This window comes from Excalfactoria chinensis, chromosome 3 (genome assembly GCF_039878825.1).
Source record: "Excalfactoria chinensis isolate bCotChi1 chromosome 3, bCotChi1.hap2, whole genome shotgun sequence".
Lineage (NCBI taxonomy): Eukaryota > Metazoa > Chordata > Aves > Galliformes > Phasianidae > Excalfactoria > Excalfactoria chinensis.
In genome coordinates this window covers 48,545,790-48,567,392 of record NC_092827.1, presented here as the reverse complement: position 1 = coordinate 48,567,392, position 21,603 = coordinate 48,545,790, and the positions used below count along the sequence as shown (strand labels likewise).

General features: G+C 39.5%; 1 protein-coding gene across 8 annotated transcripts in view; it reads right to left on the bottom strand.

Annotated features, from left to right (window-relative positions):
- Positions 1-21,603, bottom strand: part of NCOA7 (nuclear receptor coactivator 7) — a 91,138-nt gene that overhangs the window by 36,292 nt on the left and 33,243 nt on the right. For all 8 annotated transcript variants that reach the window (XM_072331119.1, XM_072331116.1, XM_072331124.1 and 5 more), the window contains one exon: positions 12,089-12,342. In XM_072331119.1, the coding sequence (XP_072187220.1) occupies positions 12,089-12,342 (254 nt within the window). The remainder of the gene's footprint in view (positions 1-12,088; positions 12,343-21,603) is intronic.

Sequence of the window (21,603 nt, the reverse complement as noted above, 5' to 3'; positions counted from 1 at the left end):
CATCTGCGCTTTTCAGTTATTGAAACTTCTGCCATAGGAGAACGGTAATTCCTGGACCAATAAAAATCTAGTCACGTCTACTTTGAAATATCCATGCCCTAATAATTTTTCTCTGTTTTCATTAACAGTTAATTGTAGTTCAATACTAGCTGTTTTTTCAGGTAAAGAAATTAAAAGACCTCCAGAAAACAGAAGGCCCCAAAACAAAGTCACAGTCTGTTCCACTAACTGACATAACAAAGGCAGTAACTCCTACTATAAATACAGTTATGTATTTTCAGCCACATTTAAGTAAGAATTCAGAAACTGAGATTCATGCAATATTCATATACTGCAGCTTCTACATGGAAAACTGAAAATACTTTCAAGGAGGTTAAATTCCTCTTACAGTTATCTACTTCTTCCTTCACGAAGTAGGGGTTTAGGTGCTCCAGTTTAAACTGTAGGGGCGCAAAGCAACGTCACGTATTACAGATTTTAACAGTTGATTACAATCTGAGCATGCTGTGCTAAAATGCAAAGCAAAAGGAGATGCAGCATGGGGAGGCATCACTGTTCTTCTTTTGCTGGCACTTTCACATTAGGCAGAATGGAGGGAGACACAGCAGGACGCACAAACCCTGCAGGGACAGCATGGAGGCACAAGAGCCTCACACAGCTTGCTGAGTGCCCAACAACTGAGTGGCTCCCAAGGCTAAGATGGCAAGATGCACACCACAGCATTCAAAGTTTCCTTAACGAGATCTGTTAGAAAAACAAGAGAAGGAGGAAAGATCCAGTGAAAAAGGTCACTGAAGTTTAGGTAGGGGGGGGGAATAAAAGGACTATTTCAGAGAGTTTAAGTACTGCAACAGCCAAGAGGATTATTTAGCAAGTTATTGTAAAGAAACAGTGAGATGCAGGAACAGTCCAGTGCTTCAGCTCTAAATCTCACCTGAAAAACAACAGGGCAATAGCTAAAATGTGTCAAAGCTGAAAAGAAATGCTGAAGAGTAAAGACTGGGTGAGTCTTTATATTGCATTATATTATATTGTCAGAAAGGAAAGAAAGTTAAGATGATGGAGCTGCTATGAACAGTAAGTGCATGCAGAGGGTGTCCGGCAAAGGCAGGGATGGTGGAAAGCTTCTGGCACTGTAGGTGCTGTCTGAAGATACAGGAAAGATTCTGGTTAGATAACCTCATACCAGACAGAAAACAAAACCAACTTCTGTGGGCAGAGATCACTACTTAAGAAATAGGTCATAGTGATGTTTACCAAAGTGCAGAAAGCCTGCAGAGAAAGCAAGCTTGTGCCTTGCTGATGGAGATGGCACAAGCACTCCCTGGCCAACAGTGGATCCTGATCGGTGGGGCAGCTTCTGTATCCAGCTCCTGTGCAACCCACCCTGAAGAAGTGGAGAGGAGTGACTTCAGGAATGCTCTCACCAAGTGTTTCCAAGTACAAAGCAGTCCATTTGCAATGTGAGTATCAGGTGTCAAGGGGAAGAAGAAAGGAGAGAACATAAGGAAAGGGTGGTGGGGTTCTTGTTGGAGCCATAATGGTCAAAAATAGGCAAGACAAGGCTGTTGTGTGAAGTAATAGTTTTCTGACAGAACAATTAATATAGACAGAAAAAATGAGAGAAGTCTTTGGGACCACAACTCCACTTTTCAGGTCCAACAAAGAGCAGTATTTGTTGCTAAGTACATGTTAAGTTATGATATCTATCGGCTGGATAGGAGAAAAACATTTTTTCCAGCCTCCCAGATGCAATGATCCTGTCTGCATATCTTTGCCCATAAGTAAGCTGGATATACAGGCTTTTCTTTCTGCAAGGGGAAACGCTGTCTTAAATGCTGCAAATCTTCTGTGTCCTAAGTCTCTGAGATAGACTGGGTACACTAGCAAACTTCATTTGTCTGTGGATCAAAACAAAGACTGCGTCCCCTCTCAGGTCTGAGACAGAGCTGTGGCTGCTCTTAATCAAGTGCTTAGATTTCATTAGAATTTTGTGTGACCATAGGCAATGTAAAGAAACAATTATCCTGAGCATCTCTGACAATAAGAGGAAACAAATCTCACTTCTGCCAATTACAGTCCAAACCATTTTTAAATCAAATCCCCAATGCCACAAGCAAAAAGCTTCCATTAACAAAGTTCTCGTAGACAGAAAGGGGTACCTCCTTATACAAGGATGAAACACCAAGGCTAAGCAAAAACCTAATGGATGTGAGATGTATTATTAAACCATTTTCAGTTTTACTCTTGGAGGAGATGTAACTGATGCTGCAATACCAGCCACTGTTTCATTTCATGTAGGATTTCCATAAGTTCAGTTGTCTAAAATTCAACACAGACTGTACACCTGTGATTCTCCATGACGTGTTTGAGACTGAAGGCTGGTAGTGGAACAAAAAAATCTCTGTAGAGATGATCCTACTTCACAGGGTAAATCAGGTTAATATTTTTAAATATTTTTAGGATCTAAACAAATATGAATCTGGGAATAGTACCTTGCAACTGTACATATGAAGTGTGGAATTAAAATAGTACAGGAATTAATAACCAAAATTGGGTGACTTTCCCCATACAACAAGAGAATACTTGAGACAAAATGGGGGGAAAATACAAACAGCTCTTAAATTATATGGTATTTAGAGCATGTAAACTGTAAACATTACAAAGTCTTGAACTCAAAAGCAAAGTCAATACCGCTTACATACAGAAGCAAAGAATTTCTTTAACATAAAAACTCCCCCATAAGCAAATACCTGAAATAAATGGAAAGAATCAGACATCAAGAACCATTTGAATTAGGTTTAGGGGGTGAAAGAAAAACAAGCAGGTTGGGGGAGGTGATTCTGTCCCTCCACTTTACTCTTGTAAGACCCCACCTGGAGTACTATACCCAGTTCTGTGGTCCCCAACACAAGAAGGAGATGGATCTGGTTTGAAACTGGATGAAATTCAATTTAGACTAGCTATTAGGAGGAAACTCTCTATTGTGAGAGTGGTGTGACACTTAAACAGGCTGCCTGGCGAGGTTGTGGATGCCCTCTCCCTGGAAGCATTCAAGTCCAGGCTACATGGGACTCTGAACAGTCTGGCCCAGGGGGAGGTGTTCCTGCCTATAGCACACATTATTTAGCAGTGACACTCAAGCTCTTCTACAGGACAAACATGGGTATGGTTTCATAAGCCAAATGAATGGCTACAAATGGGAGAGAAGCAGTTCTCTCCTTTGTTTTGTTTTTCATTTGTTTGTTTAAATAAACTTGGACTCTGACTGTCATCTGATCCAAAAGGAAAAACAACAACAACAATTCAGTTACTTAAAACAAAGAAGCAAAGCTTTTATTATTGCTGCTGGACAAGTGAATTGACTCCTTTACCTTGCAATCAGATAAATCACAGTGACAGTTCAGAGAAGGAGAAGAAGAAAATGTAGTTCAGAGTAGGGCTGGTGTATGGGAGATTGGTAATCACAGCCTGAACCTCTGATTAATCAGCTGAGGCAAGTATGGGGTCAGCTGCGGGAGCACAGGTGAGAGTGATGTAGCTGTGTTCCCGGGAGGGGTGGAGCTCGACTCCATCCCCTCTGAGACCTCATTTAAGGGCTGATTCCCACTGAAGCAGTATCTCTTGGAGATTGCTCACCAGTGAGGACTGCCCCAGCTTCTTTAGCCAAGACACCACCACTGGTGAGTTTTCCTTTACTTATATTTACTTATACCTTCTGTACATTTGTTACCATCTGTATATTAATAACCAATACAGGCTGGGAAGCAGAGGACCTCCCCTTTCAGTGGCAGTGAGGTATTAATTCACACTTCAAAACATCAAGTTTTTCACATCACCCAGTTGTACTTGCAAAACCACTGTCTAAGAAGACTATAGTAAGAAGGCATGTTGAGGTTATCTATATCTATCCTGGGCCACTTTAAAGGAGAAGTTTTTAAAAAGAAAACCATTTTAGACATACAAGGCTTGTTTATTGCTCCTAAAAACCAAGGAAAGAAAGAATCAGTTTTAGCAGCAAATAGGATGGTTCACAAGAGTGCAGTAAGGAATAACAGATGCTATGAAGGAAAGCAACTCTCGTTAGCTTTAAAATAGAGCTTTACCAATTTAGTCTCTATAAGGAATTCAGTGAGAATTACTATTTCATGGAACTGTATGATAGTTATTATAGCAAAAAATGAGCAGCTTCACTAATACAATGCTAATATAAGCACAATAGAATTGCATGTCCTAAAGGCTTACCTTGCCTAATCTTTCTCATATTATCTTTTCTTACATTTTATAGAGTGCTGTAACCCACAAGCCCATTCATGCATTTGCGAAGCTTTAGCCTGAGCAATGTTACATCAAAGTGCAACATTGTACAAGTTGGAGATAAACTTTTGCACAATAATCTGGATAAATTCCTCACTTCAGGGGAGCTTAATCTTTTTGGATTATAATTTTAAAAGTAAACAGTTTTCTAGTGTTAGTGTCTGCTCATCCTGCACTACATCCTACTAACTCTTACTCCATCCCAACCTGTCTAATCCTTAAAGGGCAAGATGGCATTTAAACAAGCCTGAAGTCACCACTGAGGATGTGAGAGGGAAGAAAGTGAAACAGAGTGGGGAAGAACAAAGAGATGTGAACGGAAAAGACATGAATCTCTTGAAAGAAATGACACTGGCACTAAAACGTACTGCTCTCAAAGTTAAGCTGAAAAAAGGTTCTCTTGGGAGGCACTGAGTAAAACTGCAGGAAAAACTGAATTTTGTGCTTTTTCCCATTTACCAGACAGCAGGGTATGAGCCATCTTCCAGCACTGCTAAAGTGACCACAGGCTTAAAAGAGAGGTCTGCATGCTGAAAACTAGTAAGAGGAATCAAATGAGAGGGAATAAGTAAATAAATAAAATAAAGCAAGCTACTTTTTCTCTGAAAAACACGCATCCCCTGCATGCATAGTCTAACTTTTTTCCTGATTTTAAAGAAAAAGAACCAACAAAACAATATAAATTTTCTGTTTAATAAAGACAGCAACAAAGATTTTGGTAAGTGATTCCATTGGTAGCAGGCACCTTTGGATACCTTTTATTCCCCAATTTTCATGGGATGTGAGAGAGCTTTTCTGGCTAAATTGGTCACTTGAGGATGTATACTCCATGCAGGTCTCTGTGATTTCAACTCACAAACTAGACCAAACTGCACTGCATAGATGAAGCATGTCAGTCTCTGAGCACACAACAGAAATATACAGTATTACTGAGAACTGCGAGAAGAAAGCAACATGTGACCTTAGATCAAATAAATAAGGTGTATCTGATTTTCTGTCACTTGCATGACTAACTACACAGATACTTGGTTTATATAGAGGTTGGACACCAATTTTTACGTACATTCTAAACTGTTTTCATCTACTGAGGAAAATCCAGGTATGGGAAGAAAAAATTTCCTACTGTCATTTCTGGCTTCTGTTGGATGAACTCATTCGGGTTGTTAAGAAACAAACTGGTATGAATGAGAAAAGGATTAAAATAGGATTCTGTACATGGAGAACTCAAGAAAGTGTTTAGATGTTTCCACCCGACTTCAGAAATTAAGTTTTAGCAGCATTATTTCTGGTACCCACTTCTCAGACCAAATTCTGCTGCTTGTGGACAGGGCATTCCTCCCGTGTGTGACTGTTTCTTGCAAACACATTAGTTGTACTCAGTTTGAACATAACTCCTTGCTCTTCACACTGATTCCAAGGGACTCAAGATCATTTTTTCCTTATTACCAAACAATGATGATGTGAAACCTGTTGTCTCGCAGTCATCTGTTCACCTCATTATTTCTAAATAGTTTCAGCAAGTCATGCTACTATGCCAACTGTGTGAAGCTTCCCACCTAGCCCACTACTAGCTATACTCATTTATACTCAAAAGTTATTCCACACTTCTCATTTTATTACCCAGGTAATTATAACCAAATAATTTCTTATTTTTTTTATTTTTTATTTTTTCTCTGCTGTTTCAATTTTGTGATCTCAGTTTCGGAGGTAATTATTTTCCTTTTCACCCCCTCTTTACATCATTTACATTAAATGCAACACAACACAGTTCACAACATTAACAGACTTGACCAAATCAAGCCTCCAGTGATTAGTGCTGGTCAGAGTTAGCAAATTATCAGTAAAAATTTCAATGAATTTTCTTTTCTTTTTTTTTTTTTTTTTTAACTACTATCTGTCTTTCTATGGTTATCACCTTAAATAAGTCCTCAGGTGTATCCTATTATTGCATAATCACCACAGGCACTGAAGACAAAAATCAAGCCTGATTAACTAAGTGCAAAGCTCTAACTCAAAATATACTGAAAATTCTACTTCAGACTAAGCCTATTTAACAAGTAGCCTAAGGATTACAAACCACTACGCAAAGTAAGTTCAGAAAGTGTTCCACTTCTTTAATAAATTAAACTGTAAAATGCTTCTCACTGCACTGCATGCAGCTTTCAGCTCTGAAAGTGACATTAAGTACAGCTGGAACCAGAGGAGCTGCTTCTGTTGATCTGGTGCCAATCAAAGTAAATCTCACCACATTTATAAGTGATGAAAATTGCTATATCCTCTGTTTTATTGACTAGCATCTGCTCTTGGCCAGATACCCAGAAGGTTCAGATGTTTTGTGACTGCATGTGTGCCATCCTGCTCCCATACCGCCCCTGCCTGAGTCATGCCAAGGAGGACAAATCATAAAAGAATCTATTGTTATGCCTCTGGACTCTGGGGACATACTTTGGCACCTCCTGCTCAACATACACTATGTAGTATCATGACATGGACATATACCATTTTTCCCTCTTGGGACTCTTGTCATGGCATTTAGGACTCCTACTTTCTTTGAAGAGAAATCAGAGATGTAATAGGATCAAGCTCTTTTAGAGTGATCTCCCACACACTGCAGAAGCTGGGCTGTATGCATTGAATGAGATAGCATAGCGCATGAGAATAAAAGATGGCTTTAAGATTAGAGGGCAGAATGATAAGCTAGTGAACTAGATTTTATTCTGCTGATAAAAATGTGTGATGTGGAACAAATAGTCTAAACCAAGTTCTTCTTTATGATGCTTTCTTGAATGGTGACCAGCTCTCACATATCACAGAATCACAGAATTATAGGGGTTGGAAGGGACCTCTAGAGATCATCGAGTCCAACCCCCCTGCCAAAGCAGGCTCCCTACACCACGTCGCACAGGTAGGCGTCCAGGCGGGTCTTGAATATCTCCAGAGAAGGAGACTCCACCACCTCCCTGGGCAGCCTGTTCCAGTGCTCCGTCACCCTCACCGTAAAGAAGTTCTTGTGCACATTTGTGCGGAACTTCCTATGCTGGAGTTTCAGCCCATTGCCCCTAGTCCTGTCCCCACGCACTACTGAAAAGAGACCAGCCTCGCCACTATAGCTCCCACACCTCAGGTATTTATAAATGCTATATTTTATTTTATATATGCTAACTGCTTACAATTTCAAGCAAAATCAGTGGAACCTGGGAATATACAGCACAGCTGCTAGAAAGGCAAGCTATATTCTTATGGAGTAAATATATGAATGGAATTCAGGAGGGTGAACTCAGTCTTCATTTACATCACTTTCACACTGTCTGTTTTTACAAGGTCACTTGCCCCGCCCCTCTCCCCTCAACAGCCTTCAATGGCAAAGCACAAACACTCATCTTCATCTGCTTTTACAATTCCCAACACAAACCCTGTTTTTCTAGTCTCACAGCAGTCCACTTGGGCTCTCTCTGTTCCTAAGATGTGGATTCCACTCCAGAGATGAAGAATCGGTGCTTCCAAGCTGCTAGAGTTTCAGCGCTAGGGCTCTGAAATTCACCCTCATGCTTTGAAAGTGTTTTAGAACCTCTGATACTTACGGAAAAAGAAACAAAAAGTAAAACAAGTAAAAACCAATAATTTATATATTGAAGCTTGGGAAGTCAATATCTTCCAACAGAACTGGCTTCCCCCAAAAAATGTGCATAACTAATCAGCTGCAGAAGCACATCACTGATGCTGCTTCAAGAAGGTTAGAGCATCCTGGGCAGAAGGCATGTCAGCCAGAGTGCCTAAGCAAACACTGCACTGTGCCAGACAAATACATCCCCTTAGAAGATTACTGCAACATTAATAGCAAAAGAGTAAAACAAAGTTAGGAAGCTGAACGTCAAGAGATGAAGCAGAAATAAGGAGAAAGTGTTACTTCCATTGGTCCTCAGAAAAGAAAGAGGAGTAGTATTGGTGCCTCTGCTGATATAAGGCATGAAAACAAGGGCTATATTTACGAAGCAACATCTTATAGTGTGACATTTGGGGACTGAATGGTACAAATATGTTGTAAAATTATACAGCCATTGAAGAACAACACAAGTGCAAATAAAGAATCAAAGTATAAGCTTACACAGGAGAAATTATCTCTTATTGGCACCTGTTCAGCCATTTAACAATGTCTCAAGATCAATGCTGCATAACATTAGGCTATCTGTAATGATGCCACCACAATACCAGAAGATGGGGAGAGATGATGGAGGACTCACTTCTGCGGGATGACGCTCTTCCTCCTTGGCTCTGCGATGCCACCCACTGGCTACAGACACAACCACAACACTTCACCAGCTGCACCCCTCTGATTCAAAGCATTAACCTTTTAAACACTGTTTCTACATAGTGTGGCAGGGTGTACCACCACTTCCTTTTCTCTGCAGCATTCAGAGAAACTGCACTACATCTATCCTTCTGGGGAAAAAGGATTTATCATATCAACAGAATCACATTTGAGTGAGGTTACCATCATTAACGTTTGCCAATTTATGAAGGCAAACATATCCACAAGCTTTTAAGAAAGAGGCGTGGTATATGAGAAACAAATTACTGTGAGCTGTAATATTCCTTCCCTGTTTTACAACCAAAAACAAAGAAAGAAGCATCTGTAGTCATGCAAAATATGAAAGGGAGATTTATTTAGAGGACAGAGGTCTTCAGTTACTTACACTAAGAAACCCAACCCTGCTGGGCTCAAGGAAACTTCCAGTAGAACCTCCATTAAATCACAAAATAAATTTCCTGTGCCTCAACATATCAATGTGAAGATGAGAATCTATAAGAATGTTGCTACACCTAATGCATTTTGGCCAAGTACAGAATGCATTTAGAAAAAATTCTTACATCAGATTTTCTTAAAAAGTTCTAGACATTAAGTCAAAGCTAGATAATTGGAAAATAACAACTACCAAACAAAAACAACAACAAAAAAGGTAAACCCAGAAAAAAAGGTTAATCACAGGTATGAGAGTCCTTCAGTCTGAAGCACCATGTAAGTAACAACTCAGAGAAGAAATCATGTGAAAGAAGAAAAAATATATGAGATATATGTATCCATAACATTAAATAACAAAGATGTGATGGTCTCTCTTAGCCACTTTCATACAGAAGTGCATCAACATTTCTAAACTAGTCTTTATGGAAACTAGTGAAGCACAGGTCTTATGAGGAGCGGCTGAAGAAACTGGGATTGTTTAGTCTGGAGAAGAGGAGGCTCAAGGGAGACCTAATGTCTGTACAACTATCTGTAAGGAGGTTGTAGTGAGTTGGTGGTTGGCCTCTTTTCCCACATAACTATCAATAGGACTAGAGGGAATGGCCTCAAGTCACACCAGGGAAGATTCAGGTTGGATGTTAGGAAAAACTTCTCCTCTGAAAGAGTGATCAGGCAAGCTGCCTAAGGAAATGGTGGAATCACTGTCCCTGGAGGTGTTCAAGAAAAATGTAGGTGTTGAACTAAGGGACATGGTTTAGTGGGAAATATTGGTGATAGATGGATGGTTGGCAAGGATGATCCTGGAGGTCTCTTCCAACCTTGGTGATTCTATGATTCTGACCACCACAGCAAACACCTTCCCATCAGGACTGCATTCATAATTCCTGCAGAGCTCAGCTCAGCCAGATGGATGTTTTTTGTCATCTTCATGCAGTCAAAGCCTATCTGTTAAATAAGCCCACTCCATAGAGGCTGCTGCGGGTTCCAGGAGAGCTCTCAAGAACTGCTCAGTCAGCACACAAGGGCAGCAAAGGCAGCAGCTGTTAGAAGAACTGTGTTGACAAGTGCCTGAGGACTGCAAACTCTTTAACAGGTACAGCTGCAGCGAAAGAAGGTAGGTGTAAACACATGAAGACTAATTCTGTGGCAACCAAATTTTCAAGTGAAACTACTGCATTTTGAGACTTGCACAGAGAACGCAGGGCTATTACACTCATTTCACAATCCATCTTCCACCTCTCTCTAAGGTTTCACTTCCACAATTTTGACACTCCAGCTGGGGAAAAGTATTTAGGAACAACAAAGCAAGCACTGAAATAATGAAGCAGTCTCTCTGTTTTTTTTTGTCAGCCTGGTCTGTGCTCAGCTCAACAGCAGAATCAAACTCTTGCATTTCTCAAAGCACTGCAGAACTTTGCACATCCACACAACAGCTAGCAGCGTGTTGAGTCATGATGTCAGTCCATGCAGAACATCAGAAAGCTTACAAAACAAACATGAGTAAAACCTGAGCTTCTACTGACTGCTGGATCACCAGCCAAGATCTGCAGAGCTTCCTGTCCTCCCTTGCCAGCTCAGAAGGACCTTTGCTGGAGGTATGTCATCCCCCACTGCTCCACAGAGAGCATCAACTGGAGCAAAAGGTTTTCACAGAAGTCCTGAAACACCAGAGAAATGAAATCCAACTACCTTACACAGATCTGGAAAAACCAGCAAGGAATTGCAGCTTTTAGCTGAAGCACTTTGTAAGCAATACAGCAGGACTTTATATGTTGCTGTGTTAGAGTTGTAAGCTTTGTTTTGTTTTTAAAACTGATGTACCAACACAACAGAAATAGTTCACAGATTCATTCCTGAAAAATTCCTCTTAATTTGATTTCAAAAACAGTGCAGCTAGAACATAAGACAAAAAAAGCAAATCAAGTATTTTTTTAGTTTCCAAATTATTGATCTTATTAAATTCAAACCTGACAAAATTTAGGGTCTGACTGATATATCATCATAAACTCTTGTGCTTGCTAGGAAACATTACTCCAAGATTTCCCACCCTTTTGGGAAGGCCCAATTGCCTCATAAAAGACAGGCACAGATCAGTTTGCACGTGCCAGTCAATGCATAACAGCATTTTTACTGCTGATTCATTTCCTACTAGTGAGAACTCCTCAGAAGTCAACTGCTCACACACACTGCATGAGCAGGAAAGAAGTCTGTTTCTAGGGTATCTACAATTTCCTGTTGTATTTTCTAAGATGGTGTCTTCCTGGTGTCTCCCTCTAAGACACACAAACAGAAAAAACACCTACTTCTCTTAACCTAAGAGCTCACTGGAAACACCAAGAGAATCTGGAAAGTATTTCATAAATTGAATATAAAACTACTTGAAGTATTTGACAAATTACAATCTAGAGACACAAACACATCTGTGTACAACTCTTCTCACTTATATTTACGCTTAGTTTTGACTAAATTACTTGCGAGAATAAATTATATATTATATATATAAATAATATTATAAATGATTAACTAAGCACTCATTACACAGAGGGAGAGAAGGGGTGAACATGACAAATTTTCAAGCACATGGGTCTTTTGACATTTTGTTTAGAATTATGTACTTAATTGCCTTACTTGTTCACATTTCAGCAGATAAAACTGTATGAATTAAGACCGATGTCTTAAATAGTGCGCATCACCTATAGACAAATAACCCTACCGAAAAATAAACTTCACAAAGAAGAAAAATTCAGAAAAAGAATTGCAGAAAAGTTAACAGTTGCCTATAACACTGTATTTTAGAACAGAGAAACCAGAAATGTGTTTCTGATAACGCTGGGTTTTCTTGTTTGTTTTAAAGAAACTGAAGGATAAAGTTAGAGGATATACAGAACAACATAATCCTTTTTGTTTTTACAGAAAGGATATGCAGAGTCAATCACCCCTCAAAGGAACCTCTAAAAGATAACAGAAAAGCCCATTAACTATCCATCAAAACAAACATTTAAGGAACACTGCAACATCAACATAACTCACCCGTACTATAGTATCTTTTAAGTTCTGTGCGCCTGATGTCTTTCAGTTGATTGTATTTTTTTTTTTTCTTTTCTTTGTCCGGAATGGTTTCCTTTTCCCCAGCAAATTTAGAGTTGTCTTCAGAAGAACTGATTTGCTCCAAAATAACTTTACTTTCATCATCTTTCTCAGCTGGAGTTTTGGAAACAGGAGATCCGGGGGAATTGGCAGAGACGGTCTCGGTGTTTTGCTTGGCTTGCCTTTTCTTTTTCAAACTATATATAAAGGAAAGAAAAAAAAAAAAAACAATATGAAGATGTTGACAATATCTTCAAACAAGTTTGTTCACTTTCTCTTGATTTTTAGTTAACTGAAGGTCAAAAATCCTTACAACCCTGTAAAAAACACATTTCTCATCAGTACCTAACATTATCCCAAGGCATAGTCTTCAATCATCATAGCACCCATCACCTTGAGATTATCTTCTCAAGAGCAATAATAATAAAAGAATGTTTTTACTATTGTTTTTACTATTGTTTTTACTATTGCTTTCCTTGTTCCTCTTCCTCATAAAAGGAACATCCAAATGTTTTGTTTTTAAACCCCTATTGAACGAATTCTGAAAACAAGACCATGTTTTCAAGATGAAACTAAGGATAAAATAAAAGCTCAGATCCTAATGTATTATCATACAACAGCTAACACAACAATTTCACAGCCAACTGCTCCTGCATAATAGAAAGCTATTTGTTTTGACACAAACTTGTTATTTATTTCCACTTTGCCCAACATTATCTACCCATGCTAACCTACATCTGCTGCTCTTGCACAGCCTGTGTTACCTTGCACCCAAGCAACACCCAGTGCTTGTACAGCAAAGAGACTGATGTGGCTGCAAACTGTTGGTGCAGGAACACTTCCCAGATTTTTATGCTCTTCTAAGAAAAATGCTAATGTCCTGCCTATAAATCTGTCAGCTTATCACTATAACAAGAGCACTTTCTTTTTAGAAGCCTTAAAACAGCCCAAGTGAAAAAGATGCTTCAGGAATCCTAACACCACTTTCTGCTACATCACCATCTTTATCATGCAAAGCTCACCTTTGCCTATGGGTCAGAGTCACCAGAAATGCCCCCAGGTATCACTAATTTAAGAATCATTAATATATTGCACAGAACAAAAAAAATGACCTAATGATACTTCTCTCTCCTACACTGACTTCTAGGTTACAAAGGTCAGTTTTTCAGTCCACATGCAATCAACATTTTCCAGTGAAATATATCAATAGATTGACTCGCAAAAGCCTCATACCTATTGTACTCATCTGTATACATACTTCTTAAATGCTTCCCCAAGTATCATAGCAGCAGATCTCCACTCTGCAGGGAGGATGAGTTCTGCTCCTGCAGTGGTCCCCCATTCACTCACACCCACTGACTCATAAAGCAGTTGTGGTAGTTCATGCTCTGCACAGCAAAATAGATTTTATATGTGTAAACTTTGTAGACTAGGTCTTGACTACATATAAAAACAACCTACATGTATTTCTAAAAGACAAAAGTGAATACATTTGTGTAACAAAAAATGTTTTGTTTAGATTTTGGAAAATCTGAGTATGCAAAAGAAGCTTATTTTTGACTAATAAGCCACAAACTAATCAAAGGCTTTTGTAATAACTGTAAAACACTACAATCGCACTGTATATACGATGTCTACCTTTAGCCCCAGCTAGTATCTTTTAAAGGAGTCTGCTCTATTACAATGGCATATCCTTACTTTGTGGTTGAACTTGGTTCCAAACTTGTAAATTAGATGTCCCTGACTTTTTACTCAAGTGACACAACGACCTTCCTGCACATGTGCCTGTCACAGGCTATCCAAATCATCTGCTTCAACAGGCTGGAACTGGTGAGGCACCAGCAGTTCCATTTCTATCCACATTGCATCAGAGCCTTCCATTTCACATTTCTAATGTGTTTTGATCACCAACCTCATTAAGTAAGTTCTACTTAGCACGGATACATTATCTCAAAACAACCAACAAACCAACCAACAACAAAAAAGCAGCTATAATGGAAACATGTAACCCTTTTCTGAAAGGGAAACACCCGCAATCCTCCTTAGAGGCCAACATTCCTCATGATGACTTCAACAGCTTCATCAATACTTCTCTTAAAGCACACTTGAACTAGAGTTATCAAAGTTGCCCTAAGCAACTTGAAGGAAAAGGAGCTTTAAAAGACCTGGTCCATTAGTGACAGGGAGGAGGAAGGCAGAAAAAAAAGACGGGACCGATAATAGTAACATCATCAACCAATGCTCCTCATCACAGCATTTAACCTCACTGAAGTTCTAGGCTGGGCAGCTCACCAAGAGCTTATCACAAAATCTACAGTAGCCGTAAATAGGTAAAGCCACCAGCACACTCCTCAATTAATGATCTAGGTGCTCCCTAATTCCTACTCTGTCCTCAAGACACACATCACATTTTCCATTAATACCTAGACTACACCTGTCCAATTCTCTGTTTTGAGGTAACCACTGAGCTTTCTAAGTGGTAACTTAGGCACTAGAAAAATCACCATATGAGGACTAAGCACCCACAGTGTTCATCGTAGGATCTGGATTTGTACTAACTCCATTTGAGGAAACGCTCTGTACCTAGAAGATGCTGCTTTTAGAGGCCTCAAAAGTCAGGCCAAAATTACTCCCCCACCCACTTACCTCATTCTTGAAAGACCTTGATAAAACATCCCAGTGAACCAAAATAAGCTTGCAACACCATTTAACACCACAAGAACATCCTAAACTCACTACGCTTTTTAACTTAACTAAGTGCACTTCTTTGGAATAGCAAATACAAAGTCCTGCCTATACACAAGGCAATTAATTATTAACATTCACTGGTAAAGCACTGCAGAGACGAGGCAGAAAACAGCATAACTGGAGAGCTTGCTGCACATATAGCCAAACTGCATCGCCTTGTGGTACTCTGTTCAGCTTCCACACATTCATCACTCACACTGCACCATCAGCAAGGCTGCTGAACACTTATTCAACTGAAGCACCCAACAAACAGCTGAATGGGAACTCCTTTGGTATTAGTCAATAACCAACCACAAAGAGTAACAGGGACACAGCACAGCAAGGCAAGCAAGCTGGTCATCCCTCCTCCTGCTCATGCTAAGGTTTCAAACATCTCTTGAAGGTTTCTTCATCTCTTGACCAAGCTAGAGACTGTAGGTCTTATCTGCTCCTTACAGCTCTGCTATCTCCCACCCTTCCTAGCAAGATGGAAAAATCCATTGAAGAACATTTGTCAAGCTATTTCCTTTTTCAACCGCCTTGGAGGTTTTCTAGTGGTCTTGTTCCATTTTGAAGGACAGTTCTCTGAATCCAACTAAAATTCAGTGTCCTGTTAGGAGAGGATGAGAACACTTAGGCTGCCTGCTATGGAGAAGAGTAGGCCAAGAGGCAACCCCACTTCTCTCTGCAGCTCCCTGAGGAAGGAAAGCAGAGGGAGGTGATGGGCTTTGGTCCTGGTCACCTGTGGTGGGTCAGAAACAACACACAGTGCACCAGAGGAGGGCTCAATGGGCATTGGAAATATTTCCTCACCATGAGGGTGGTCTAACATTGGAACAGGCTTTCTGGAAATCTGGTTGATGCCCCATGCCTGTCAGTGCTCAAGAGGCATTTGGACAATGCCCTCAAAAACACAATGTAAGTTTTGGTTAGCCTAAAGAGGTCAAACAGTTGAACTTGGTCTCTGAAGGTCCCTTCCAACTGAACTATTTTGTTCTGCATTATGAGAACAAACACTGAGCTGAAGGCCAAATACTTAATTAAAATCACTCAGTTTGATCACAGTGTCAGGTTTTGCAGTTAAAACAGCTTTACAAACAAAACTATATGTATGTTTTTTAGCAAGCAGATAGATACTGCTGCAGAAGATGTCAATTTTTCAGTGTCTCTGTCAAAGAATATATTGCGTTTCACCAGGAAAATTGTTAAGGGAAGGAAGAAGGACAGAGAAAAAGGGAGGCATGAAGACACAAACAACTTATCTGCAAAAACATGCCTGTTTCTTCAGAAAGTCTTACACATTCATAATGTAATTTAGACACCAGTTAAAGTTCCTCAAGCCAATTGGTTACAACAGGCAAAACAAAACTTTTAAGTCTGTCAATGTGAACAACAGATGGCATGAGAACTTCACTACAAAATTCCACAAAAAACAGTTCTGAAGACACTGAGAGCTGGCTGCCAAGATTTCTGACACCATTTAATAGGGACTAGTGATGTGAAAGGAGTGTAATTTCATAGAATCATAGAATCATAGAATTACCCAGGTTGGAAAAGACCTTGAAGATCATCATGTCCAACCGCAGCTTAACCAGTACCCCATCTCTAAAAAAACCTCTGCTATATCATATCCCTGAGTATAGAATCATAGAATCATAGTGTCAGCAGTGCTTCCTTAAATTCATTGGCAGTGAGGGTGGGGAGAATCTGGGCACTGACTTACAGGAAAAGAGCCAGGAAATATTTCAAGAAATAACCTAGTTAAACATCCAGATTCAAGTCTATTTGACTGCCTACAAATAGAAAATACATATGCATTTTTAGAATAAAGCAGCTAAATTTTCCCATAACACTAACATAGGTGGTTAGTGTAAAAAGAAAACAGTCCAGACAAAGGAAAGGTGATGCTAACTGTAAAACTTTCATTAGAAGAATGTGAGCATCAAGAAGGCAATGCATCCCTGATAACAAGAAAATAAACTAATCTGACAGTAACATCTTTCTTTTCCTAGAAAATACATTTGGTTTCAATTAACACTTACTCAACTGGAGGGCCTAAAAAATAATTGGTTTGGAACTTATTTTGTATATACTTGGTAAGTAATCACGAAGAGCACTAGGCTCATATTATATTCTAAAAATGTCCCAGGATAATATGATCAAGTTGATTTTTAAGATGTATCAGATTGCCAAAGATCACATAGCATAAGTAATTCCATTTAGAAATGATTTATCAAGGTGACCCTCAAACAAATACATGTTTTTTAAAAAAGGTGGGGGGGAAGGGCAAAGGTAAAAGAAATCTTCATGACTTCTTAAAGCTGATGGTTTTCCCTTCGGGAAACTTTCTACAATGTGCATCCTCTAAATGCTTTGGTATCTGATATACGATCAGCACAACATCCTGCAGAACACAAACAGCTACATAAATCAAATTCATTGTGTTGAAATTCAGAAGCCTTACAGCATGGCTGTTCTTTCATCCAACTTGATGTAACATGATGAATAAATGATCTCAGGCATAGCAAATCATGACAACTCATGGAGCCAAAGAAAGGCTTGCGTGCCACACCATAATGCCTTCACCTGACTTCTTCAGTGCAGCTTCTTTCATTTCACAACTACAGTGAAGACAGTTCACCCTCAGAGAGCAATCTCAGTAAGTAGTGGCCACCCTGCAAGAAAGCACACTCTGCCAAAGGTGTGCTGTTTCAGGCTGCTATGCACTCTGTTCTGGAAATAAGCAAGCCACAATTCTGTATGTTTACTATTAAAACAGATTATAAAGGCAAAAGTAAGCAACGGCACACATTTTTATATTAGATTTCAAAGATTAACTGAAGGTGGAAAAAAATGATAAAATTAACTCTTTGAAAAAGCTATCAAGAACAACGGGTATGGGTGCAATGTGCCAAGAAGTGCCCACGCTGGTTATACTCTGCCAGTTCTCTAAAAGGACAACATATTCTGCAACCACAGAAATCTCTGATATTAGTAGCACAGGTCAAAGCTGGAAATTTCCACTTTCATTGAAATGGCAGTTACTAATTTACAACAAACACCAGGTCTATGTTTCACACATGGTCAGCCAGCAGCAATCATCAAGAAAGACATTATGCTTCAAAGAGTAAAGTGCTGCACTGACTGTGGGGATATGTCCATTTCCTTCCAGATACTGCCATTAACACATAATAGTAATAAAACACTAAACGCAACCTTTCTTTCATTATCCATAATGCAGCTCTGTAGCAATGCTCTTCTGGAATTTAAAAAGGCTGCAGCTTCTGATAAAGAAGACAGTTCTTGGATTAGATGAAAGTATTACTTCTTCCTAAGTCTTCTGCTGGATAGCAGAGAATTTTAAATAACCTATTTAAGCTCTCTTATGTTAATTTTGGGGGCGGATATCACAGTTTCCCAGGATAAAACTTGAGAGACTTTTGAACTTTTGAGAAAGTTTCCATCTTCTTTTTAATTTAGGAATAAAATGTTCCCACACAGCTTAATAAACTCTACTTTCAAAGGCATAAAGTATCCCCATCTTTCTGTTTACTTAGCAAAAGAGGTTACCATGTATTCAGCACTCCATTACCATGGCAACAATTTAATGAAATCCTTTCCATAGGGAAAGAATTTTTGAAAGCTGCTTTAAGTTTGATTTAAACATCTATTTAATTCCTTCTTTTATAACCTCAGTTACTGCAGGCTATAAGCAGAAGGTAAAAATCAAGAAATCTCTCCCTTAAGAGTTACTCTTTTAAAGTTGCCTTAAATGCATTAAACAGGCTCGTTCAATTAAATCCACACTACATATCTATCTTGTCACAAATTCCAACTTGACTCTTACCACAACCCCATCCTGCTCCTACTCTTCTTTCTTTCTAACAGTGCTAGATACCTATCTTACCATGGTACTCATCCCCAGCTGCTCCTACACATGCAACAGATTCCTCCCAAACTGACTCAGCAAGACACTTACTTTTCATTCAAGCCCTTTGCCAGGGAGGAATGGCCAACTTGTGCCCTCCAGCTGGTGCTCACAGCTCCAGCCCCTCCTTACATTCATTGCCAGCTTGCTGAGTTACTGCTTCCACTGACACGCCTGTTGGAAGTGCAAAAGAAAACAAAACAAAACCCCAAACAGACAAACAAAAAAACACCCTCACACATAGTTACATGGCTAAAGCAGTATATTCTTTCAACATCTAAAGGGGAGCTACAGGCTCTGGGCATCCTGGTCTAGTGGTTGGCGACCCTGCCCATGGCTGAGGGGTTAAAACTAGATGATCTTTGAGGTCCCTTTCAACCCAGGCCATTCCATGATTCTATGAAAGAAGAACGAATCATTGATTTTAATTTTCTGTTTTATTGCTTCATTGTAAATGTCTATTGCTATTGTAGTCACTGGGCTTTAAATTTCCTTCTTACTTTTCAGTCCATTTAACGAAAACTAAAACTAGCTTTATATGTTCAGGAAAGTTTAGCACTTGATCTGATAAAATGGATGATTACTGATGATTATCTTGAGCAGTGCACATCCCGATAAGTCCTCGTGTATCCTGTCTTCTTGTTTTGTGACATTCTCAGTTCTTGTACTTTATTTCCCTATTTTAGTTAATTATTACTTTCAAAGGAACTTTCTTTTTCTCTCTTGGAAGTTGAGTTTATTCAAGTGTTTAACTGAAACGGGGAGGGAAAGGGGAGGGATTTTATCAAAGTTTTGAAAAGAAATTGAAATGTATTTCAGCCAGCCCTATTGCCATGAGCTTGGTGTACACATCAAATAATCTTGTAATATCATAGAATCCTTAGAGTTGGAAGGGATCTTTGAAGGCCATGTAGTCCAACTCTCCTGCAATGAACAGGGACACCACAGCTAGATCAGGGTGCTCAGAGCCTTATCCAGCCTCACCTTGAAGTCTCCAGGGATGGGGCACCAACAGTATCTCTGGACAACCTGTTCCAGTGCCTCACCACCCTCACTGTAAAAGACTTTTCCTTATGTCCAACCTAAATCTATCCTCTCTAAGCTTGTAACTGTTTCCCCTGTTGAATGGCAGGGTCTATGAGGACATAAGAGCACAGTAGCAGGGATACCGCCTTTTTCTCCCCATGCACCTATTACTGCAAACTGTTAGAAGCCTGTATACCTGTCAGCACATTTGTGAAGAATCCCTGCATGCACACAGCATTGAGATTTTTTGTTCTCTTTTTGTTTTTTGCTCTCTTTTAAGTATCCACAACCAGACACTGTCAGCAGTAATGCACATCAAGTGTACTGATACACAGTAGAAAGCACAGCAAGCTCCTGGACTTCAGGTTCGGGACCATACAATTCAAGGAAAAGGAGATTCAGCTCAAGAAAGATTTCAAGCTACTTCTCCCAGCCAAGGAAGGAGCCTCTCTCTGTGTCCATTATTATTACTGTCCCCAAGAGCTATCCTTATTCTGACACATAAGTGTTTGTTGCAGCTTCATGGGAAACTACCTAAGTAAAAACAAACAAATGAAAGAAAAGAATCACTCTAGAAATGCCAATGTGTAACTAGCTTCTCAAAAATCAGATAAACCTCCCCATTATATCCTGCATGATTGTGCTAATATCTATACCAATACAAAGGAAAAGGCCAAAAGAGGAGACAAGGCTGCCCCTTGAAGCAGCAGTGCCAATTTATAGGCATCCTGCTCAGACTGCAGGACTCATCAGATGAGAGCCTTGCTTTTGCAGTATCAGCCTGAGATCAGCAAAGAGAAGCCACCAGAAACTAAACCAAACATAGGCTACATGATGCCCGATCAGCGTCTGGACAGGAACACTGACATAGCTGTGTTAAGTTCTTCCCACTTATCCAGAAAAAACACTTTGATGATGTGAAATTTTCATCTGAGTTGTGAGAGCTGAGAGAAGTGTAGCTCTCATTGCAGCAGGATGCAAGAACACTGAGACACTGCTTTTACAGTACCAGTGGGGAAGAAAGGTTTCCTTCTTAGAGTAGATCTTATTGTTGAGTAATCAACTCAGTTTGCTAAATGAAGTTGTCTGGTTGACACTGACAGCAACGTAAGCAAGATCAGAAAGTAACCACAGCCAAAAAGTCAGTGACCAAAGTAATGCAAGCAAAAGTCTTAATTATTTCTTCATTTAAATTGTCCTATGAGGGATGTTCCAAAGGGGAAGTAAACCAAAATTTAAAGCACCTGTCTTTGCATTAGCTTTTGCTTTTATTTCAGAAGTTACTTTGAAAATTACAATTTAAATGTCAAGGGTTTCTGTATGACATAACTGCCATGACTGGAATTATATAAGTGCGACCATGTATACCTTAGGAATTCTGTTAAACACATCTGGAGCTCATAAAAGATGCTGTGCACATGCTTACAAACAGGCTGCAAAATTCCCCTGTCCAGGAATAAATTTACAGCAAGAAACACTGACACACAAATGAAGAAAAGTTCTATTTAAAATATTTCAGATTAGATACTAAAAACACATCTCAACTGTGTCTCACTTCTACGTTTGCAATCATTGCTTCCAAACAACCTGCAACCTATTTAACAAGTTGAACAGTTTAATTGGCTTCCTGAGAAGAGTTCCAAACAACAGCACAGGAGAGGAAATGTGTGAGTATATGGTAGATCCTGGCACATGGATTAAAGTTCAGAAAAACACTCAGCAATGCTAACATTAAGTGAGGAAAAAGAGGAATCCACAGCTTTAGTAATATTGTTTC